Raw genomic sequence first — 25,776 nt, forward strand, 5'->3', positions numbered from 1 at the left:
GGGAGACTGGGAAGTCAGCTAGAAGAAGATTCTATGGTCTGATGAAACCATAAACGCTATATTTGGCATAATCCAAACACCGCACTTCATCAAAAACATACCATCCCTACTGTGAAGCGTGGTGGTGGCCGCGTCATGCTGTGGCGATGCTTCACTGCAGCAGACCCTAGAAGGCTCGTGAAGGTAGAAGGTAAAATGAATGCAGCAAAATACGGGGCAATCCTGGAGGAAAATCTGATTCAGTCTGCAAGAGAACTATGACTTGGGAAAAGATTTGTTTTCCAGCAAGACAATGGCCCCAAGATTAAAGCCAAAGTGACACAAGAATGGCTTAAAAAAAATGTTCATCTCCTGGAGTGGCCAAGTCGGATTTCAGACCTCAATCCAATTGAGAATTTGTGACTGGAGTTGAAAAGAGTTGTTTACTCACAATCCGCATGCAATCTGATAGAAGCTGAGTAGTTTTGTAAAGAATAGGGAAAAATTGCAGTGTCCAAATGGGCAAAGCTGTTGGAGACCTATCCACACAGACTCAAGGCTATAATTGCTACCAAATGCTGACTTGAAGGCGGTGAATATTTAACGCAATCAATTATCTTGTGTTTTATATTTGTATTTAATTTAGATCATTTTGTAGAGATCTGTTTTCACTTTAACATGGAAGTCTTTTTTCTGTTGATCAGTGTCAAAAAAAGTCAAATTAAATCATCCATGATTCAATGTTGTAAATAATAAAACACGAAAACCTTCAAAAGAGTGAATACTTTTTATAGGCACTGTACGTACTTTGACAATAAATATACTTTAAACTGCCCTCACAACCTATGGACATTTTCAAGGACTCTTTATCTCATGTTCTTGATATTCATTGTTTATTTATTTATTATTTTCTCTTTCTTTCTGTATTGACACAGTTTGTTGTTCTTTGCCCATCCTGTTGGGTGCAGTCTTCCATCGATTTTATTGTGTCTTTTGTATTTACTGTGATTGCCCATTAGAAAATGAATCTCCGGATTTTACTTGGTGATGTACATGTACTTTGGTAATACATTGACTTTGAAATTTGGACAAAGGTGTACAGGGCTCCAATTCAAAATTTGTAGTGATGAATATTAAGGAAAGTGTTAGAACTTAAGGGGAATTGAAAAACCAGTAGAATACAATGGATCATTCCCAGTTTGAGGAAGTTCATTATATAGATAGACGAGGGAGCTACAATTGTTCTGCCAGCGGCAGAGAAAATTGAGTGGTGATAGAAGAGAAACCCTAGAAGGGTTAGTTAATGGACAGATGTTCCCACTAGTGGAAAGGTTGAAAACCGAAAGGCAAAATGAGTTCTAAAAGAATGACGAATGAAACAAGCAACAACTTTTTCAGAGAGTAGTCAAAATCTGGAATTTGCTATTAGTATGATGCTGGAAACAAATCTGATTGTGACTATCAAAATAGAATATGAAAACTTTCAAAGACACAAGTCATGGGAAATATAAGTAACTAGTAAGCATACAGACATGGCTTAAGACTCAAGGGCATTATGATCTTACATTAAAAAAATCATAATAATAAACCTGACACCATCTTTCAAAAATTGGGATATGGTTTCTTTAAGGCTTGTAATATAAAACAATCAAAAACTTTCAAATGCTGCTGCAGAAAAATGTGACTCATTTTCCAAATACGATTCAAAACAAAGTTCTGGCAGTCAATAGTAAAAAAGTACCTTTCATCAGATCCCATTAGTTGAGCACCTCTATCAAGTAATGCACTTGCTGCAAGACCTTGTTTAATAACCTGGAAATAAATTAATATAGAAATAGATCTTCATTGGGAAACATAAATTGCTACTCAATACAATATGGACATCAATGATTTTTTTAAATTTTTGCCAACAAATCCCCAACAATTGCATAATTAACCCAGAGTCGAACATGCCACAAACTACTTCTCATCTAGCTGAATGAAAACTTTTGCCCTGCCACATCAGTTACATGGAGAAAGCAACAAAAAAGATACAAACTGAAAAGTCAAATTATAGAAGAAAAAGAAACAACTTGAATTTGAAAAATATATTTTTACCCAGAGTAACTAGATTCCATAGCTATAATTACACAATATCTGTCACTCATAATCAGGATTAGTTTTAATGTCATTGGAATATGTCATGAAATTTGTTGTTTTGCGGCAGCAGTATATTGCAATACATAATAATAAGCACTATAAATGACAATAATAAATATCTATATATAATAAATTAAATAAGCAGTGCAAAAAGAAAGCAAAGAAAAAGGTAGTAATAGTGAGGTAGTGTGCACAGGTTCATTGTCTATTCAAAAATCTGATGGTGGGGAAAAGAAGCTGTTCCTGAAATGTTGAGCTTCTGTTCCTCCTCGCTAACGGTAGCAATCAGGAGAGGGCATTCCTGGGTGATGATGGTCCTTAATGATATATGCCACCACTTTGTGTTACTGTCATAGCATTGGGAATTCCACAGTTTTGCCCCAGCTATAACAAATAGCAGCAATACTTCTCATTAATATACTGTGCAACTTAAAGAAAAACTTGTAAGTTATGATGTTCTATCTTGCCTTTCTTGGTCATAAAGGTTGAGAGAGCTATCAAAGATGACTTGGATAGCTGCTTTTTGTGGATAATATAGACTGTACTCTCTATGCACCAGACTAGGAATGAGTAAACAGGTTGCTAATCAAGCTACTATCTTGTGGATATCAGATGGTATTCCATTGCCCTCTTGAATTGTGCCTTGGAAAATTGAGGGAGACAAATGGTAAGTTTCTCACCACAGAATACCCACCCTCTAATCTGTTAATGCAACCACATATTTTAAACAATTAGTCCCACTTTTTCTGATCAATAGTGTTATCAAGATATTGAAACTTGGAGAAACTTGGATGGTATATTCATGAATATACCTTCAAATGTCAAGTTAGACTTGCTCCTGCAGATGGTCAATGCCAAACACACACACATGGCATGTTACTTACCACCCACTGGCCTATACATGAACATTTCATTGATATTTTTATAATTGCACAGAAAACTGAGAATGCTAGATACTTTCCTCCAAATTTGTAATTGCTAATGTATGAAGCAGACTTCTATCATAGGAAGTTAATCTACCTCAGATAAGGAGCTGAATTATTACTAGATCGAGAATAAATACAAATGTAAGTGATTAAATACAACTTGGAGAGACGAAGAGAAATTGGGGTAGTTTAAATGTCCTTACAAATCATGCTAAACCAGGCCAGCCTGAGTATGCGACATAAAGGAACACGGAATTTATTGAATGGTGAATATTTTAAAATGCAATATACAATGGGTAGGATTAAATACCCAGATAATTGAGTCCATGACTGACAAGGCCTTGAAAGTTATAACAAATTATGATGCCAGGCACATAAAAACACTAGTTACATTAAGGAGACACATGGGAATGATATATGGAGGTATGTGATTACTTAACTGAGACAGAATAGTTTTTGAAGAAAATAATAGAAAGAACTAACTGGTAAATCAGTGACATGGATGATCATCACAAAAGTCAAGGGAGAAACTTTAGTGAGTCTTTTATGAACATTACATCTGAAACAGTTAATAAAAAAAACTGTGTTAGAATTTGAAGAGCTAGAGAGGAGCACTGGAATTAACTTTAGAAGAAAAAGATGCAGGAGTCTCAGAATTCCAAAGTGCTTTACAATCAATTAAGTGTTTCTAAGATGCAGTCATTGCTGTAATTTAAGAACTGTGACTTCAAAACTATAGTTCTCATTCTCTTGTTTAAAACATTTTATAACACTGTCCACCTTATTTCTGTAAACAGCACAATATATCCATTCCAACAACTACCCATTCATTCAAATCAGACCTCTCTAGCAATCCTAATACCTCTTCTCATCTTTGGCAGCAGAGCTTCCAGCTATCTAGGTCCATACTCTGGAATCCACCCTTAACTCTTCCCCCTCATTTATCCTAAAACAGCATTGCAGCATTTTATCAGATTTCATCTTTGTAAAGACTTATGTTTAACTTCTGTTCAAGCAATTTTATAAATGCCACTTTGGTTGATCATCTCACCTTTGCTTTCAATTTATCAAAAGACAAATTTCCCAATGGATAACAACCACCCTACATATAACTAATAAGAAAGAATACGTATTATTGACACAGAAAATATCACCAACCTTAAAAAAGGGAACAGAAAGCTGATCAAATGAAGAGGAGCTCTCCTCACTGGTTGGGGTATCAAGGTCAAGAGGGCGATGCAGAGAAGATTTTGATGTTCTCTTGTTTGTTGGTTGTTTTACTGACCAGTTGGAGACCTGTAACTGTGTAAGGTAATTTAAGTAAGAAGCCATTACAATCTGTTGATGTGTTTGCTGTCTGTTATCTACAGACTTGTCACCTTCAACAGTATAAATATGGTCAGTTATCTCTTCTTCCCCTTCAAGAGCAGAAACAAAAGATGCCTGAGAGGCATGAGTTTTTATGGAGTAGTTTTTCAGTTCCTGGTTATCTCCATTAACAGAACTAGTTAATGGTCCCTCCACACTATGATAAATTGTGCTCCTGCTGTAGTCTACTGCTTGGGTACGGCGTCTCTTCTTTCTTCCAGGATAAGTTCCTGGACCTTCATCACTACTGACTGGATCAAAGTCTTCAGCAGCTGAATAGTATGCCTCGCTGTCAGCAACAGATATACTGGACTCAACTGATCGATACTGATGAAAGGTGTGAGAATCCGCTGAAGGAGTAAAGGGAAAGGATCCAAAGCTCCTCCTCTGACGAGGAGAATCCAGAACGTTTTCATCACTCCTTGACACTTCGCTGGTGAATTGTACACCCATCGTTGCAGGCTGCCGCTCACCAAAAATGGCTGCTGACAAACTCTTGGTACTTCCAAGTCGTGTAGAAGAAACAGAAGCCTGCCGTTTCAAAGGAGACTGGGCAAAAGATTTATCTTGAATATTGGGAGAAACAGGAGTGCTTCCTGAAACATCTGCTGGACCACTAAAAAAAAAGACACACGATGTGACCTTTTGTTAGAAGAAAGCATAAGCATTCATTCCTTGTCTCTTTTTATCAATTTTCCAGACAATAAATACAAACAAGTAACCCAAGCAATAAAACAAGTGCACCACAGCCACAATGCTTTAAATTTTCTTTTCTGTCAAACACCAAGAATCTTAAGCCCAAAGTGACATATCTGCAACCTGCTATAATCAGCAGCTTGCTTTACCAGAATTTACTACACTACCATTCAATTACCCATCACATAATGAAATGATGCACACGGTAAAATTGCTCTGCATTGAAAAAAATCAATGTAATAAATGTTCTTACTTTCCAATTGTTTCCTCTGTGCTTAAAACAGGAATATGCATCTGTATAACACTGTCATCAGCATTTGAGGAAGGACTGTTTTTTTCACTTGCCAACAGAGGGAGTGCTGCAGTAGAACTACTGTTTTCTTCTGACGAGGATGTTGAACTATGCGATCGTAAAGGCACCTGCAAGTTATTATGCTGGTTCTTTCTCTCTGAATCAGTTCCTAACGATCTGCAATCCCATTCTTTTCTTTTTACCCCATTTGTCTTACCTAAATAACAAAAACACAAGCACCATTAATATAAATGATTTCCAATACTTCCACTTTGTCAGATGTATGAATTTTAAATCATAAGATGTGGCAAAATACACCTACATAAACCCATTATGCTGCCTCCAGAACGAGAGGGCGCAGCCTCAAAATTGAGGGCCTACCCTTTAGAACAGAGGTAAGGAAGAATTCTTTTAGCCAGAGTAGTAAATCCATGGAATATTCTGCCACAGACTGCGCTGGAGGCCAATTCTATGCGTATAATTAACGCGGGTGTTGATTGTTTCCTGATTGGTCAGGGCATTAAAGGATGGCAAAAGGCAAGTGTATGGGGTTGAGCGGGATCTGGGATCAGTCATATGGTGGAGTAGACTCGATGGGCTGAATGGCCTAATTCTGCTCCTATGTCTTATTACATTATACTGCAATTGTTTTCCTTCAAACCCTCAGACTAATTGAGACAGAAATTTCAGGTGGATGTTCTTGTAAATCACAAGAAATATTTAAAGTATATATACAAGACATTACCATCCACAGTCTTTGAAGTATCCTTAGATATTATCCATTCATTTGGCTGCAACAGTGACTGACCATAGAACATTTCTAATTCCGTGTTTATGGCAGAGTAGGCAGAACTTGTAGAAGGAGTCATTTCGTCCAGTTTAAAGAAATCAAGTCCTGAACATATGCCTGCATAGAACTTGCAACCTCCAAGGCAGCCACACTTATTCTTACTTCGTTTATTCTTAACATCATCATCTGGCCACAGAAACCACAACCTGCAAGAAAAAAAATTGTATAATGTCAAAGAAACCTAACAATAACAAATCACTAGAAGTTTACTTTGAAGCATCAAAATAGCTGCCAACTTCAATATACAGTTGCAAGAAAAAGTTTGTGAGCCTTTGCAATTACCTAGTTTTCTGCATTAATAACTCATAACATGTGGTCTGATCTTCATCCAAGTCACAATAATAGACAAACACAATCTGCCTAAGCTAACAACACATAAACTATTGTCCTTTTGATGTCTTTATTGAATATATTGTTTAATCATTCACAGTCCATGCTGGAGAAAGTATGTAAACCTTTACATTTAATAATTGCTAGAACCTCCTTTGCAGCAATAATCTCCACCAAATGTTTCCTGTAGCTGCTGATCCAACTTGCACAATGGCAAGGAGGAATTTTAGACCATTCCTCCAGTCAAAACTGTTTTAGTTCATCAAAATTTCAGGGATACCTTGTATGAACAGCCCACTTTAGGTCATGCCACATCATCTCAATTGGGTAAGGTCTTGGCTCTGACTTGCCCATTCAAAAACAAATTTTCTTTTTTTTTTAAAAACCATTCTGTTGTTGATTTACTCTTGTGTTTTAGATCATTGTCTTGTTGCATCATCCAACTTCTATTAAGTTTCAGGTGATAGATTGCAACCCTGGCATTTTCCTGTAAAATGTCTTGATACAATTTTGATTTCATTGTTCCCTCAATGACTGCAGGCTGTCCAGGCCCTGAGGCAGCAAAGCCGGCCAAAACCACAATGCTCCTTCCACCAGACTTCGCAGCTGGGATGAGGTTGTGGGGTTAGTGTGCAGTGCCTCTTTTCATCCAAACATAGCAGTGTGAATTTCTGCCAAAACTTCAACTTTTATCTCATCTGTCCACCAAACACTGTCCCAGAAGTGTTGTGGAATATCCAGGTGCTTGTTTGCAAACTTGGGACATGCAGCAATGTTTCTTTTCGAGAGCACTGGTTTCCCCCATGGTGTTCTTCCACGAGCACCATTCTTGTTCAATGTTTTTGTTATCGTGGACACATGAACAGAGACTTTAGCAAGTTCTAGTGATTCCTGCAGGTATTTTGCTGTTACCCTTGGGTTCTTCTTCACCTCCTTCAGCAAAGCACATTCTGCTGCTGGTGCGATCTTTGCAGGATGCCCATTCTTAGAGAGAGTAGCAACAGCACTGAATTTCCTTCATTTGTAGACAATTTATCTTACTTAGGACTTCAGAAATGTTTTTGTAGCCGTTTCCAGCTTCATCCATCTCTACAATTCTTCTTCTAAGGTCCTCTGAAAGTTGTTCTGATCAAGGCACGATAGAGCAGGGCATCTCCACAAGCCACACCTCTAATCTCATCTCATTGATAGGAACACCTGACTCCAAATAACTTTTGTAGAAGGCATTACGCTGGAGGATCACCTAATATTTTGAACCTAGACAGTGATTGTTTAAATAGTGTACTCGGTATTGATGAGAAGACCAATTGTTTGTGTGTTATTAGTTTAGGCAGGGATCACAAGAAATGCCACGCCGCAAAGATAGTCATGCATCCAATGTGTGAAAAAGAAAATAACAATAAAAAAGCAAACAATCCACAGAACCTGATTCACAGAGTCTCCAAAAGTAAGTCCGCAGTTAAGCCAGTTCTATGCTGCAGCCGATCCTGGAGCCTGATAGCTGCAAGCCACAGAGCCAGGCTCAGTGCTGAGGGAAGTGTCGATTACTGCTGCAGAGTCAGTTCAGCGCTGAGTTGAGTAAAGCAAAGCTTCCTGCAGTAGTAAGCTGAACACCAGTTCATCCATACTCTTGGCCTTGATGCCTTAAACTTTTTAATCTGGCTCAGTGCTTAAATCAGCCAAACATCAGTTCATTATCCACTCTCTGGCCCAGGTCCCACCGCTTTAGTCTGACCCCAAGTCCTCTCCAGTGATGGTCGCCACGGCCATACCTGCATTCAGAAGAATCTAGTTCGCTGAATACTCCAGGATACCACAAAAATGCATGGTTACACAGGTGGCTTAAAAACACACCTCCCAATGGGAAATTATAGGACGCAGGTTGCAGTGATCATACTCCCAAAAAAATATATTTAGTAGAATTGTTAGTAGCTTTGTTTGCCGTCTGCAAAGCATCACTGTGTCTCGCCAATGCCATCTTCACAGAATTTTATTTTGGGAATACACGAACACAGTGAATAACAGTGCCTTAACTATGATTATCATCATTATGTACCATGCCATATTATGTGGGCAATCATGATCTTATGTCTATGACTGTTCCGGGCAAAGTTTTCTACAGAAATGGTTTGCCATTGCCTTCTTCTGGACAGTGTCTTTACAAGACAGGTAATCCCGGCAATTATTAATACTCTTCAGAGATCGTCTTCCTGGCATCAGTGGTCAGATAACCAGATAGGCACCAGAATTGTGATAAACAGGTTAAATTGGCACCAATCTGGACTTCCGGTAAGATGGCAATTGTTTGGTCGCTTCAAACTTTTGCTCCGTTACATTTCTTACCTTTGCATGATGTGTCTCCCTTTTTAAACCTTAGTTCGTTATTCTATTTGTTTTTTCTTATCTGCCTGCGAATACGTCTATCTTACAATGTCTACAAAAAATTCTAAATCCGGGAAAAAAGAAACTCCTACGTCTTTGCCTGCCGAGATTCTCTCTATCCTGGAACAGAATCGACAAGACATTTTAACTGATATCAAGACTGAATTTAGAGCCTCTATCAGTCAGCTGGAGTCAAAATTGGATCAGATTAACGCCAGAGTGGATGATCAAGCCGAACATTTATCTCGCATCAACCTAACCTCTGAAGATTTAAAACACCGTGTTCAGCATTTGGAAACTCTCTGTTCCAACTTAACGGAGCAAAACAGCAAACTTATTTTCAAAATGGCGGATCTCGAAAATCAGAGCAGGCACTGCAATCTGCGAATTCTCGGTTTGCCAGACGCCACTGAAACGGGTTCCCCTGTTGGAATTTTTCTCTTCTTTTCTCTGTGAGATTTTTGGGAAATAATTTCTCCCGACTCCACCTGAGCTAGAAAGAGCTCACAAAATTTATGTCCCTCGAGCTGTTTTGGGTTCTAGAGCACGACCAGTTATCCTGTGTTTCCATCGTTATCAGGTGAAAAATCGTTTGATTATGGAGGCACACCGAAGAGGCACGCTGACTTTCCGAAATAATACCATTCGTATCGTGGAAGGCTATGCTCTCCAGGTTCTGAAGATGCATGCCGAGTTCAAAGGCATTATGAAAGAGCTCTTTAATCGTGGATTCAAACCTTCCCTTCGCAATCCTGCCGATCTTCGAATTACGCTTACTACTGGAGAATATAGGTGGTTTAAGTCAGTTAGACAGGCTGAGATGTTTGTTGGAAATCTTCCAGCCATCTTGACTTCTTTGGACCCTGTTTGACTTTCTAAAATGGCTGATGAGTATTTCTTGAATTAAAGTCTTTTTTGCGAACTCAGACACTATTTGAATAATTTAGTCCTTAACGACTGAGAACCTAAGGGTTTTAGTTGGTCTCTCCTTGGACTTGGTGTGATTTTCTTAAATAGATTATTTAAATTAATGTTTTCCTGTGGACTTAGATTTCATTTGTGTAATTTAGTTTACTTTTGAATAACTTTAACTATAGAGAACTACAAATGGTCTTAATTTATTTGGGAGGCTTAGAGTTTTTTATTGAAGGTCTCCCTGTCAATTTACTGTATAAGACCTGCCTTTTTTATAAAACAACTGATATGTACTCTCTTTAAATATAGAATTTCCCCCTTTTTTTTCAATTTTTCATAGTTTCTCGCGGGTAGATTAGTTCTTGATTACTATTTTGTATTAAGTTTTATATTCTTTCTGATGAAGTTGCTCCTATTTGTAATTTTGATTTGTAGTGCATAAATTAGTTAGTATCTGCTATATTATTCACACAGAGCTTATGTTAATGTTACGGAACTGGAGGTTGGTTTTTGGGGTGTCCTATTTTCTGTAGAGCTCGCTGCTTTTTTGGGTAGCCATCTAGTTTTGGGTTGTGAGGGTGGGGTGGATTCTCCAGTACCAACATTATCTATTTTTTTTTTTGTTTTTCCTTGTTATCCAGGACATGTCTATGTCCTGATTTTATTGATTTATGTTTATATTTTTGCTTCCAAACTGTTAATGCAATGCTTGATCTTATATATGCCTACTGCCTTTTACGTCTTAACAATTGATAATGGTTAGTCCATTGAAATTTGTGAGCTGGAATGTAAAGGGATTGAATCATCCTGTTAAAAGAAGAAAGGTCTTCTCCCATATTAAGCAACTTAAAGCTGACATTGCTTTCCTCCAAGAAACTAATATTCGTAGTTTCGATAATTCTCGGCTTATGTCAAAGTGGGTGGTTCAACATTTTCATTCATCCTTCCCAGCCAAAGCTAGGGGGGTTTCCATTCTTATCAACTCAAATGTTCCTTTTGAACTCCATAGTAAGATATCTGACACAAATGGCCATTTTATTATTGTTTCTGGCAAATTATATAATACTAAGGTAGTACTAGCTAACCTGTATGCTCCCAATTCTGACGATGTTAATTTTTTTGAACGTTTTTTTTCCTCATTACCAGATCTGAACCTATATTCTCTTATATTGGGTGGTGACTTTAACTGCTGGTTAGACCCAACTTTGGATCGATCGTCCCGTTACTAGATTACCTACTAAATCTGCTTTAGCTATTCTCTCTTTTCATATGGCGTTTCCTTCATCCTACTGAGAGAGATTATTCCTTTTTTCACATGTTCATCATACCTTTACTAGAATTGACTATTTCTTAATTGATAATCAACTTATTTCATTTGTTCATTCTTGTGACTATCAGAGTATACTGATCTCTGATCATGTGTTTAATAATAATTGTGACTGTGAAATAAATTGGAATAAATGTTTGCTGTGTTACCTAGTTACAATCCTGTAAATCTATCTGCCAGTATATTTATGAGCCTGTAAGTCAGAATGAACAATGTGTTTATATTCAGATTCTAACATTCAAATATTTAGCCAAATACATCATATTTTTAAGAACTGCCTTTTCTGTTTGTTGATTTGTAACCTATTTTCTTCAGAAACTAATGTAGTCTATGACTTGAGAGTAATGCTGTAACATATTCCTTGTATCCATGGAGGACTATATTTTAATCCCCTCTATTATTTCTGATGATCAAACTGGTTTTATTAAAAATCATCTTCCCTTTTTTAACATACGGCATTTATTTAATATTTTATAAACACCTTCAACTGGGACTCCTGAATGCGTTATCTCTCTCGATGCGGAGAAAGCGTTTGATCGTATAGAGTGGAATTACCTCTTTGCGGTTTTAGAAAAATTTGACCTCGGTCAAAGTTTTATCTCTTGGATCAAATTACTATATCTATGTCCTACCACCTCTGTTTTGACTAATTCTCAGCAATCCCAGTTATTTAACCTTAAACGTGGCACCCATCAAGGATGCCCCTTAAGTCCCTTTCTTTTAGATTTGGCTGTAGAGCCTCTGGCGATTGCATTTCGAAGTTGTCCTGAATTGACGGGGATCTGGAAGGGGGGGTGTTGAGCTTAAAGTTTCTCTTTATGCTGATGATCTATTACTTTTTCTTTCAAATCCGTCCACATCCTTACCTCCAATGTTTTCACTTCTTGATCAATTTAGCCAGTTCTCTGGCTATAAACTTAATTTACATAAGAGTGAACTTTTTCCAATTAATAAAGAAGCACAAGTATTAGTATCTCGTGACCTCCCCTTTAAAGTAGTTGATAATCAATTTACCTATCTTGGTATTACAGTTACAAGGAATTTTAAGGATCTTTTTCGTGAAAATTTTGCCAATCTTTTGTACTCTACAAAACAGAGTTTGTCACAATGGTCACCTTTATCTATGTCCTTGATAGGTCATGTTAACGTTATTAAAATGTATGTTCTCCCTAAATTTTTATGCTTATTTCAATCTATTCCAATTTTTATTTCTAAAACCTTTTTTGATTCCTTAGACTCTATTATTTTGTCCTATCTGTGGAAGGGTAAGCGTTCCAAAATTAACAAAACTTACCTTCAAAAATCTAAAAAAGAGGGCGGCATGGCCTTACATAATTTCTGTCTATACTACTGGGCAGCTAACATTCGTTGTCTTATCTTCTGGTCCTTTTTCCATAGCCAGTCTGATCGCCCTAAACGGGTAGCAATGGAGCTGAATTCCACTAAGGATCTATCTATCTCTGCACTTCTTGGATCTGCACTCCCTAGTAGTTTGCCTAGACTAATTGTTAATCCTCTTGTTAGACACACTCTGCGAATATGGGCCCAGTTTAGGAAATTTTATGGTTTCTATGGTTTTTCCCTTTCTAGTCCTATTTTACATAATCATCTTTTTCTATCTTCTATGCATGATTCAACATTTTATGATTGGTATAGAAAGGGCATTAGGTATTTTGAAGATCTTTTCACTGATAATCGCTTCGCATCTTTTCAACAGTTCTCTGCTAAGTTTAATCTACCTAATGCCCATTTCTTTAGATATCTCCAAATTAGACACTTCATTAATCCTTTATTACCCAACTTCCCTGAGATGCCCGAGAAAAATGCTATGGACTTGTTTCTTTCTATTAATCCATTGTGTGAAGGTTTAATATCTTTTATTCGTGATAAATTAGTATCCTTACAGCGCGCCCCTTTGGATAAAATCAGAATGGCTTGGGAGCATGACTTAAATATCCCTTTATCTGATGAGGTTTGGGACTCGATTCTCAAGTCGGTTAACTCAACTTCTCTTTGTGCTCGCCACTGTCTTTTACAGTTTAAGATTGTTCATAGGGCTCATATGTCCAAATCTAAATTATCTCGATTTTATCCTAATATTAGTCCTCTTTGTGATAAATGCAAAAGTGACGAGGCTTCTCTCATTCATATGTACTGGACCTGTCCTAGTCTAGAGAAATTTTGGAGGGATCTTTTCTTAACTTTATCCTGTATTCTGAATTGCCACTTAGAACCTAACCCTTTAATTGCTCTTTTTGGTTTCTTGGCTGAGACAGATATACGTTTGAGTTTGACTAAACGTCGAATATTATCTTTTGCTTCTCTCCTGGCTAGACGTCTAATTCTTCTTAGATGGAGAGATGTTGCCCCACCCACGCACGCTCAATGGCTTAACGATATTATGTCCTGTTTAGATCTTGAAAAAATTCATTACTCAATTCTTAATTCGGACATAAAGTTTCATAAGGTCTGGGGACCTTTTATTGAGTATTTTCATAACTTTCCTTTTGACTAAGTTTCTTTTTCAGTCCCTTGCTTTCAGCTTTTTTTTGGTAGTAGGCATTATTATCTTCTGTTTTTAATTGTACTTACAGTTTTGGGGGTTTGAATGTTCTGATTTATATTTCCTACATTTTGCTCTGGTTGGTCTGGAGTTTTTTTTTCTTGCGGGGTGGGGGTGGATACTAACTTTACACGACTTCATTTGGGTGCTTTTTCAATTATTATACTCCATATTATATTACCAATGTATGTTTATCTTGTACTGTATTAATTTCCTATTTCGTTCTTGGGGTTTTTTTTTGTAGTGTTGTAGAAAATGCATTTAAAAATCAATAAAAAAAAATTGACACCAATCTGACTTACAGGCTCATAAATATACTGGCAGATAGATTTACAGGAATGTAACTAGGTAACACAGCAAACATTTATTCCAATTTATTTCACAGTCACAATTATCACACAGCATGGCACATTTCTTTTATGATCCTGTAGCGATGTGCTACACACAGCGCTGAAATAACGACACGCAGTCGGTAAGTCATTTCGAGACTAGTTTATTCAAACTTCGCGACACTGGCATTTAATCCCTAGCGCCCGTCCTCTCCGGGCAGAAATGACGTCAGAGGTGCATTACCAAAGTCTCTCCCCGCGCGCTGGCTATTTGTGAGCCGGTTCGCCTGCGCAGAAAGTGGGTCGCCACATAACCCACATCCCCTCCCCCCAGAACCGGCGATACACCCCCCAATGTCCATAGTCTGGATCAGCCTCTGTTTGGGAGGTCTGCCTCTGCGCCGCGGTGCCTGAACCACGACTGGCTGCGCCAAGTCCACATGGGCTGATTTGAGTCGGTCCACCGTGAAAACCTCCTCTTTCCCCCCAATGTCCAAAACGTACGTGGACCCGTTGTTGTTGATCACCTTGAACGGCCCCTCGTACGGCTGCTGTAGCGGTGCCCGGTGTCCACTCCTTCGTACAAACACAAACTTACAGTTCTGCAGGTCTTTGGGTACATGGGTGGGGGTTGTCCGTGCTGTGAAGTCGGTACGGGGGCCAGGTTGCCGAGCCTTTCGCATAGTCTGTCCAGGACTGCTACGGGTTCTTCCTCTTGCCCCCTTGAGGGTGATATGAACTCTCCTGGGACGGCCAGGGGTGCGCCATACACCAACTCGGCCGACGAGGCGTGCAGATCCTCTTTGGGCGCTGTGCGAATTCCAAGCAGGACCCAGGGAAGCTTGTCCACCCAGTTAGCTCCTCGCAGGCAGGCCATGAGAGTCGACTTCAAGTGACAGTGGAAACGCTCCACTAGTCCGTTCGACTGTGGGTGGTAGGCAGTAGTGTCGTGTAACTGCATTCCCAACAGGCTGGCCACAGCCGACCACAGGCTGGAGGTGAACTGGGCACCTCTGACGGAGGTAATGTGGGCCGGTACCCCGAAGCGTGCTACCCAGGTTGCGATCAGTGCTCGGGCGCAGGAATCAGGAGATGTGTCGATGAGCGGGACCGCCTCTGGCCACCTCGTGAACCAGTCTACCATAGTTAGGAGGTACCGCGCTCCTCGGGATACTGGTAGGGGGCCCACGATATCCACATGAATGTGGTCGAACCTCTGGAGGGTGGGTTCGAACTGCTGCGGCGGGGCTTTAGTGTGCCGCTGCACCTTGGCTGTTTGGCACTGTGCGCACATTCTGGCCCATTCACTGACCTGCTTGCGAAGTCCGTGCCACGCAAACTTGCTGGAGACCAGCCGGACGGTTGTCCTGATAGATGGGTGCGCCAAACCGTGTATAGAGTCGAAAACTCGCCGCCTCCACGCTGCCGGGACGATGGGGTGAGGTTGGCCGGTTGCCATGTCGCACAGGAGGGTCCTCTCACCTGGGTCTATGAGAAAGTCATGCAGCTGCAAACCCGACACTGCGGTCCTGTAGCTGGGCATCTCGTCGTCTGCCTGCTGCGCCTCCGCCAGTGCTGCATAGTCCACCCCCAGGGACAGAGCCCGGACAGCTGGTCTGGAGAGTGCGTCCGCCACGACATTGTCCTTTCCCAAGACATGCTGGATGTCCGTCGTGTACTCGGAGATGTAGGACAGATGTCGCTGCTGGCGAGCCGACCAGGGATCGGACACCTTCGTGAACGCGAAGGTCAACGGTTTGTTTTTTCCGTCTAAGAAGTACCTGAAATGCCGGATTGCCAGATTCAGCGTCAACAGCTCCCGGTTGAAAGCACTGTACTTGAGTTCAGGTGGTTGTAGGTGCTTGCTGAAGAACGTCAGGGGTTGCCAGCGCCCCTGGATGAGCTGCTCCAGTACCCCACCGACTGATGTGTCGGATGCGTCCACCGTGAGGGCGGTCGGAACATCCGTTCTGGGGTGCACTAGCATCGCGGCATCTGCCAAGGCTTCCTTGGCTTTAACGAAAGCAGCCGCGGCCTCCTCGTCCCAAGTAATGTCCTTGCCTTTACCCGACATCAGGGTGTACAAAGGGCGCATGATACGGGCTGCTGAGGGGAGGGAACGGTGGTAGAAGTTCACCATACCAACGAACTCCTTCAGGCCTTTGACCGTGTTGGGCCAGGCAAAGTGGCGGATCTCGTCTACCTTGGTGGACAGAGGTGTTGCCCCGTCTTTGATAATCCTGTGGCCCAGGAAGTCGATGGTATCGAGACCGAACTAGCATTTGGCCGGGTTGATCGTGAGGCCGAAATCACTCAGGCGGGAGTAGAGCTGGCGGAGGTGGGACAGATGCTCCTGGCAACTACTGCTGGCTATAAGGATGGCGTCCAAATAGATGAATGCAAAGTCCAGCTCGCGTCCCACCACATCCATTAGCCGCTGGAATGTCTGTGCAGCATTCTTCAGGCCGAACGGCATTCGGAGGAACTTGAACAGGCCGAACGGGGTGATGAGTGCCGTTTTGGGGATGTCTTCAGGGTGCACTGGGATTTGATGGTATCCCTGGACGAGGTCTACTTTGGAAAAGATTCTTACCCTGTGCAAGTTTGCTGCAAAGTCCTGTATGTGCGGCACAGGGTAGCGGTCTGGAGTTGTAGCCTCGTTCAGTCTACAGTAGTCGCCGTATGGTCTCCAACCCCCAGCTGCTTTGGGCACCACATGCGGGGGGAGGCCCATGGGCTGTCGGACCTCCGTACGATCCCCAATTCCTCCATCCTCTTGAACTCCTCCTTCGCCAGGTGGAGCTTTTCCGGGGGGGAGCCTTCGTGCGCGGGCGTGGAGAGGTGGTCCCTGGGTCAGGATGTACCCCGTGTCTGGGCATGGCTGCCGTGAACTGTGGTGCCAGAATTGACGGAAAGTCCACCAGGATTCTGGTGAATTCGTTGTCCGACAGCGTGATGGAGTCCAGGTGTGGGGCCGGCAACTTGGCTTCACCCAGGGAGAACGTCTGGAAAGTCTCGGCATGTACTAGTCTTTTCCCTTGCAAGTCAATCAGCAGGCTGTGAGCTTGCAAGAAGTCCGCCCCCAGGAGTGGTTGGGCCATCGCAGCCAGTGTGATGTCCCACGTGAACCGGCTGGCGCCAAACTGCAGCTGCCCTGTGCAGGTGCCGTAGGTCCGTATTGTGCTGCCGTTTGCGGCCCTCAGGGTGGGTCCTGGCTTCCTGTTGCGGGTGTCATACCCCGTCGGGGGCAAGACGCTGATTTCTGCTCCGGTGTCGACCAAGAAGTGGCATCCTGACTGTTTGTCCCAGAAGTACAAGAGGCTGTCCTGGTGGCCAGCCGCCATAGTCATTAGCGGCAGCTGGCCCTAGCCCTGGCCCTTGCAGAGCGGGCGACAACAGCGGGCTTTTGTGCCCCACCGCTGGTGGTAGAAACACCACTGTTCACTGGCCTCCTCACTCCTGCCTCTGTGTTGTGTGCGCCCCCCATTCCGGGCCTGGTCTGGTCTGCTGTTGGGCGCGTGGCCTGGTAATCTGACCGACGGACGCCATGCCCTCCCTTTTGGCGTTCCACAGCACATCTGCCCGGGCCGCCACCTTCCAGGAGTCGCTGAAATCTGCATCGGCCAGCAGCAGATGTATGTCCTCGGGCAGTTGCTCTAGGAATGCTTGCTTGAACATGAGGCAGGGCTTGTGTCCGTCAGCCAGGGCCAGCATCCCGTTCATCAATGCTGACGGCAGCCTGTCTCCCAAACCGTCCAGGTGAAGCAGCCGGGCACCCCGCTCACGCCGTGAGAGGCCAAAGGTCCCAATGAGCAGCGCTTTGAATGCTTCATATTTGCCTTCTTCCGGGGGTGACTGTATGAAATCCTCAACCTGGGCGGCCGTCTCCTGGTCAAGGGCACTCACCACGTGGTAGTAACGCGTGGAATCAGAGGATATCTGCCGAATCTGGAACTGGGCTTCCGCTTAGTTAAACCACATGCGTGGTCGCAGCGTCCAGAAAATCAGCAGTTTTAGCGAAACTGCATGAACAGATGAAGAGTCGGTCATCTTTGGTCCAAATCCCGTTTGGACCGTCGGGGTCCCCAATGTAGCGATGTGCTACACACAGCACTGAAGTAACAACACACAGTCGGTAAGTCGTTTGGAGACTAGTTTATTCAAACTTCACGGCGCTGCCATTTAATCCCTAGCGACCGCCCTCTCCGGGCGGAAATAACGTCAGAGGTGCATTACCAAAGTCTCTCCCCGCACGCTGGCTATTTGTGAGCCGGTTCTCCTGCGCAGAAAGTGGGTCGCCACAATCCCATACTTCAACAGCTTTCTAGGTACACACAAAATTGTGCTTTTCTGTCTTTCAGTAGTCTCCATTATCCTACAATATTATCTTAAATTGTTAATCTGCTGCTAACACAATGAAATTTTTTGACAAGATTATCAAATAAACTTCACTTTCAATACTGTACTCAAGTCAGAATGCATATTATTCACTTGGTGACTAAATCATGCTAATGCAACATAACTACGTATATAGCATTTCAGATGGTAATTAATCCAAGTTAAACTGCAATCTTTTACTCTAAACTGGGTTTATTCCTTGAACCTCCCACTTCCACACAGTCAATGCAACATTCCTAACAAGGGTTTGGATAGTTTAGCTCAAACTTGACATCAGTCACTTATATACTAGTTTCTCGCCACGTTCAATGCTTTTTAAAGTCATTTTTGGAAATAGGATAGGATATCCCCTCAAATATAAACTCATAGAAAGAAAATGACATTTTGCTTAACATGTAATTACTTTTCTCACGAGGACAAAGAGAATTATTTTGTTTTCCCACATTAAAGGAATATTAAGACTCTAGAAGTCGATATACACATTTTACCAATTATAAATTAGATTAAAATACTTACAGAAAGAGTAGTATCATAAGCCACAGATCTTATCTATTCTAACATGATTTCCTGAAACCGCCTTCCAATGGATTTTTAAAAATGCATTCTTCCTAATGGGGCAACATGGTAATGTAGTGGTTAGCACCACACTATTACAGTGCCAATAATCCAGGTTCACTCCCTGCCACTGTTCGTAAGGAGTATGTATGTTCTCCCCATGACCTCATGGGTCTCCTCTGGATGCTCCGGTCTCCCCCAAAATTGCAAAACCTTAAGGGTTAGTAGATTAACTGGTCACATGGGTGAGATTAGCCAACACAAAGTCAATGGACCGAAAGGGCCTGTTACAGTGCTGTGTCACTAATTATATATAAAACAATTAAAGTAATTATTCTGTCACTGCTCATTGCAAGATATTATGTCAAGTGACATCACTAATTCCTAAAGTTGAAATATCAGTTAGAAAAACTGGAACAATGGGCATTTGATTTAGACATAAATTTGTGGTCATCTTTTCAAACTGGGAGCTTAAAATCACATCTTCTACACACAAATATAATTGTATAGTACCTTTTAGTTCTGTTATCATGTGTTTCCAAGAATTGCCTCTGCACTTCATGCTTTGCAGGATGATCCGCAGCCAAAGCTACATCAGCAGTGATTAATCCAAAATTTACTGAACCAGCTTCCAGCCAATATGATCGACGAAGTACTGCAGATTGAACTCCAAGCCTACTGTTTTCCAATTGTTCAATGTATTGCTTCAACTGAACATCCTGCATGACAGCACTTACACCTTCTCCAACTGCTTGGTTATGAAGATTACAAGTAGCAATGCGAATTGCACCTATCTAGAATACAAGAGTTGGAAATTAATAGCATCTGGGCAAGTACCACTTTATGTAGTACTATGATTAAATTAGAATGAAAAAGCCCTTACTTTTCTATATGTGGGTCACATATAAACAAGTATTGTTTATAGATGTTTAAAAAGCTAGCATTTTATCATGTACAGTTGCAAGAAAAAGTTTGCAAACTCTTTACAACTACCTGGTTTTCTGCATTAATTACTTATAAATTGTGGTCTGATCTTCATCCAAGTCACAATAATATACAAATACAATCTGCCTAAACTAACAACACACAAACATTTGTACTTTTTATGTCTGTATTGAACATATTGCTTTATCATTCATAGTCCATGCAGGAAAAAGTACGTGAACCCTTGTATTTAATAATTGGTAGAACTTCTTTTAGCAGTAATAACCTTCACCAAATGTTTCCTGTAGCTGCTGATTAGACTTGAACAATGGCAAGGAGGAATTTTAGACCATTCCTTCAGACAAAACTGCTTCAGCTCATCAATATTCCTGGGAGACCTTGCCTGAACAACCCACATCAGGTCATGCCACAGCATCTTAATTGGGTTACAGTCTGGACTCTGATTTGGCCAAATTTTCTTCTTTTTAAACCATCTGCTGTTGATTTACTCTTGTGTTTCAGATCATTGTCTTGTTGCATCATCCAACATCTATCAAGCTTCAGGTGATGAACTGCTACCCTGACATCCTTCTGCAAAAAGTCTTGCTACAATTTTGAATTCATTGTTCATTCAATGATTGCAAGCTGTCCAGGCCCTGAGGCATCAAAACAGCCCCAAACCACGATGCTCCTTCCTCACGGTTAGGATGAGGGTTTAGTGTTGGCGTGCAGTGCACTTTTTCCTCCAAACATAGCAATGTGCATTTTGACCAAAACATTTAACTTTTGTCTCGTCTATCCATAGAACATTGTCCCAGAAGCATTGTGAAACATCCAGGTGGTCTTTTGCAAACTTCAGACATGCAGCAGTGGTTTCCTCCATGCTTTCCTTCAATAAACACCATTCTTGTTCAGTATATTTCTTAGTAGACACATTTCAGAGACTTTAGCAAGTTCTAGATTTTAACAGATCTTTTGCCGATACCCTTGGATTTGTTTTCACCTTTGCAGGACACCCACTCCTAGGGAGATTAGCAACAGTACTCAATTTCTCTTGCTGTGGATTGATGAATACTCAGGTCTTCAGAAATGCTTTTGTAGCCTTTTCCAGTTTCATGCATCTCTACAATTCTTCTTCTAAGGTCCTCCGAAAGTTGTTTTGATTGAGGCATGGTGCAGATAAACAGATCTTTCTTGAGAAAAGCAGGCTCTGTCAGTAACCGGACTTTGTATGTCTTTTTATAGGGCAGGGCACCTCTATATCCCACAGCTCCAATCTCATCTCATTGATTGGAACACCTGACTCCAAATAGCTTTTGTAGAAGGCATTACCCTAGAGGTCCACATACTTTTTTGAACCTAGTGATTGTTTAAATGGTGCATTCCGTATTGACAAGAAGTACAATTGTTTGTGTGTTATTAGTTTAGGCAGATTGTGTTTATAACTATTATTATGACTTGGGTAAAGATCAGACCACATTTTATGAGTAATTAATACAGAAAACCAGGTAATTGCAAAGGGTTCACAAATTTTTTCTTGTAATTATATGTTCTCTGTAGTAACCATGGAAAAAAAGAAAAATGATCTGGGCACTTTTAATGGAAATTGCAAGATCACAGCACAAAATCTCATTTGCAGGAATATTAGAACTTTCTATGATCCTCTGAACGCTTTTAAGTCCAACCTGAAAATTAGCTTGAAGCCATCAGCTTAACTTTATACAATATCCTACTTTTCTAACTAGATTTACAAAGTTGGGTTTGGCAGACAAAAGAATCTACAGCCATTGGGAAAGATATGTCTCCAGGCCTTCAGCATGGTCTTGAGAATGTTACTCCTGCACTGATCATCATTTTACCCGTAGATATCTCTACTGTTCAATGCTATATTATTTGGAAACTAACTTATCTTAGTCTCATTTTTTTCTCTTTAACTTTCCTTTTCCTTCCACCCTCTCCCATTTTAATCACCTATTCATCTCTCTTCATTCCTCATGCTCCTTCTACTCTCCTATCTTCCAATTTTTCTCCTTCAGAGCATAATTCTTTCCCATCTGCTTTCTTTTCCTCACTCCAAACAGCTCTATGCTCCTGCAGTTCCACATTTCTAATTCACGAATAGTGCACAATTTCTACATCAAGTCAGAAAGACATAAACACAAAAGATAGAACACTCTAAAGGGAGTAAATTCTGAATTCATCCTGACCCTAAATTATATAAAACTGTAATACAAAAATATACAATATTAAACATTTTATTTCATAAATACAACCTGTAAATGAACATTAAACACTAACAAATGGCACTAACATAATTGTAGTGACAACTAATTTTTACTCTTGTGTAGGAAAGGAAATAACACTGGTCACAGATTATCAAGTCTAAACTGTCAACTAACCTTTTATTAAATCCTTGCATGTAAGGTCAGGTATTGGCTGTTCTAGGCAAGTGTCCCAAATTTTCAGAAGGATTGATGAGTGAACATTGGAGAACGTGATTGGTCTAACTAACAAAGACTTTTTAAATAGTATTTTTATACATTGCTTCCACCGAGAGGGAAGCACTTATTATCATTTTTCAGCTGAGGCAAAATAGATTTAACAGGGTTGGAGAAGCAGACTACATCATATGCGACAGCATCAGTATATTTTCCTGCAATGCTATGTCCAAGAACCAACAAACAAGCAAAACCAATGAACAGTTAATTAACAGATTTATTTAACAAACTAATGGTGCATGAAGATTTACTTAATAACAATCATAATATAATTGACTTTAATGTAAGTTTTAAAAGGGAGAAACAGTTGTAAAGATTAGGAAAACCCGGCAACTATAAAATGAGGTGAGAACACTGAAGGAAGCTAACAAAAGAAATGACTGAAAACGGCTGTAATATGATGTACAAGCAATCTGTAACCTTGAAGAGCAAGAGCTTGATTTGACAAGAAGTCATAAATTGACAGAAGAAGTGACATAGAAAAGCAATAAAACAAGAAAACACAAAGCTATCACAGATTTGACTGCTGAAAGAAAACCAAAGAACGATTGCAAGTGACAAAATAGATACCGGTACTAAAAGCCACAGAGAGAGGTAGAGGGGAAGAGAGGCTCTTAAGGAAATGCATTACATTAAAACATGCTACAAATATACCAGGTAAAAGAGTATTAACAGCAGCAATATAAGCTGATTACAATTAAATTCCAAATAAAAATAATTAAATACTAGTTCTATTACTTTGCTTCAGTGTTTGTAAAAGGAAGAGGAGATCTGTTGGATATCCTGACAAAATTAATATTAGTTCAAGGCTGGAGTCACATCAAGAACTGTGTAAATAAAAGTTTAAATGGAAAAATAATAATAATTAAAGCATCTTAAAAGATGACTTATTATTCATGGTTTTGAATAAGGTATTCATGTTCATTTATTGTCACATGTAAACTGTACATGCATATGGTATAAATGTCATGAAAATTTGCTTTTTGCAGCAGTAGCACAGTACATTACAAAAATGACTAACATAATTATATACAAGTTATACACATACAAAAATAAACAAATTAAACATAATGACACTAGTAGAAGACTGAGAGAGAAGAAATACAGTGAGAAGTAGTGTTAGGATTGTCAGACCAGCTCAAGAACCCTGATGCCAGAGGAGAGTGCTGCTGTGATCCCAACTCATCTACTGATCTTCTCTCAAATTCTTTACGGTGTACTTCAGTTAACTCATCACCTGTTGTTTGGAAATTACTGCTGTGCATTACTTAATGGCTGAACACTTTATAAGAAAATAATTCTGACACATCAAATCTAACTGTATTTTTGATAACATTACAAAAATAAACGACGACTGCATATCAATGGCTGTTATTCACATAACTTCCAGAAAGTACTTGAGGAAAGCTGTCAAGAGATGTGACTCAAGTTGAAGCTCATGAAATTGAAGGATTGCTAACAAAACTCAGGTAAAGGAGGGAGAACAAGGGAAACACACAACTCAAAGATTACTACGTTTTCGGTGGAATTTTGGTAGCCAGCTTTATATATTTTTCCTGTAGTCTAGACAACTTAATTTATACCTATTTAACATTTAGTTGATTCTACATTTATCAGCATTCCATTATACACAACCATGTATATTACAAAAAAAGTTGTATATTTGAAAAATATACACAACATGGAAGATGATCACATATGTATGATCATAACTAAAAAAAATTAACCAAGAACATCATGAGTCATCATTACAGTACAACTGTGAATGTATTTAGAAACTCTGGATTCAATAATGTCCTTTTCATCATTTATATACTGAAAAGGTTGTTCTTTAGATGAATCAGTAGTCTTTGATTTGTAATATGCAGCAAAAAAAGGAATTCAACTTTTGCATAAATTCACCATAAGGCACAACACTTCATAGTTAAATGAAGTTAAATGTGAAATCTTTTGAATTTTACAATAAAAGAACCTGATTGGGAAATTGTAGTTAAGTATTATATTACACAACACACAATTCTAATCACTACCTTAAATTGCTCCTATCAGCCTATAAAAACCCACTATGTTTGTCACTCTAAATGTTTTGCAAAAGAGAAGTCATGCTTGTTATTTTAATTTTGTTCCAGTTATTCAAAGCTCACTTACCAACATATTTCACTTTGGCTTGGAGGCAAACTAAATAGAAATCATTACCTTTAAATTGCCTGCACAACCATGTTCAACAATAAAAAGATCTGCTCCATCAATTGCTATGCGAGTCATTGTGTACTTCAAACTGTCAGCTTGTTGACATGGCCCAGGCACGCTTTTGAGCTAATGACATTGAAAAGAAAACAGAAAACACATACTGAAACATCAATAAATATTGCAAATATAGATTTGAGCAAAAAAAAGCAAATTAAGAAATAATTTCGTCAGTACAGATCCTAAATTCTCTCATTTAATCATTTGAATCTTCACTCTGAAGCAATGTTTCCCTAAATCTGACAACAATAGTAACTACAACCATAATTCTCAAATCACATTTCTTTTTCAGTATCACCTCTGTTTGCAGTGGAGCCAATACAAGATACAGAAAATATCTTCTGGGATTTAACATCCCAATCTAGAAATGGTGCTTGCATAAAGATAACATTGGATTACAAGTGTAAATTCAATTAGTGTGGAGGGACTGATCAAGCATCCTGCTGTTTGGCATGATCCACACTCAACTACTCATTTTGTGATCAACAGGAGAGAGCCGGTATGCTTCTTGCCTAGCTTTGGACAAAATAAAATCAATATATACAAATGCTAACTGTAAACTCCCATACCTTATCTGCACTTACAGCATAACAGCTTTCATGCTGCTCCTTTGCTTATAGATGGAGCAGAAGAATGCCAAAAATCATAGATAATTTCTGTTCCCCAACAGCATGGTTTCAAATTGTCATTCACCTATGTACTGGCTGCACCTCTCTAAGTACTGATTTTACTAATCATAACACTGTGGTTCATCCTAGTACAAAACCATATACAACCCAGAGATTCTTTTTCTGCGGGTATACTTAGCAAAACAATAGAACAGTAACTGTAAACAAACTGTGCAAATGCAGGCATAAATAAATAGCAATAAATAATGAGCATGAGCTAACAACATAACAAAGTCCTTAAATGAGTACAGGAGTTTAGGAGTTTTGTTTAGGAGCCTGATGGTTGAGGGGTAGTAACTGTTCTTGAACCTGATGGTGCAAGTCCTGAGGCACCCATACCTTCTACCCGAGGGTAGCAGCAAGAAAAGAGCATGGCCTGGGTGGTGAAGG

At 40.0% G+C, this 25,776-nt stretch overlaps 1 protein-coding gene across 6 annotated transcripts in view; it reads right to left on the reverse strand.

Annotated features, from left to right (window-relative positions):
* Positions 1 to 25,776, reverse strand: part of kiaa1109 (KIAA1109 ortholog) — a 447,188-nt gene that overhangs the window by 233,634 nt on the left and 187,778 nt on the right. For all 6 annotated transcript variants that reach the window (XM_073042844.1, XM_073042847.1, XM_073042845.1 and 3 more), the window contains exons 25-30: positions 24,668 to 24,787; positions 19,563 to 19,843; positions 6,146 to 6,396; positions 5,362 to 5,617; positions 4,203 to 5,028; positions 1,721 to 1,791 (exon numbers count right to left, since the gene is read on the reverse strand). In XM_073042844.1, coding sequence (XP_072898945.1) covers positions 1,721 to 1,791; positions 4,203 to 5,028; positions 5,362 to 5,617; positions 6,146 to 6,396; positions 19,563 to 19,843; positions 24,668 to 24,787 — 1,805 coding nt within the window. The remainder of the gene's footprint in view (positions 1 to 1,720; positions 1,792 to 4,202; positions 5,029 to 5,361; positions 5,618 to 6,145; positions 6,397 to 19,562; positions 19,844 to 24,667; positions 24,788 to 25,776) is intronic.

The sequence above is a fragment of the Hemitrygon akajei genome, chromosome 4 (assembly GCF_048418815.1).
Source record: "Hemitrygon akajei chromosome 4, sHemAka1.3, whole genome shotgun sequence".
NCBI classification, from domain to species: Eukaryota; Metazoa; Chordata; class Chondrichthyes; order Myliobatiformes; family Dasyatidae; genus Hemitrygon; species Hemitrygon akajei.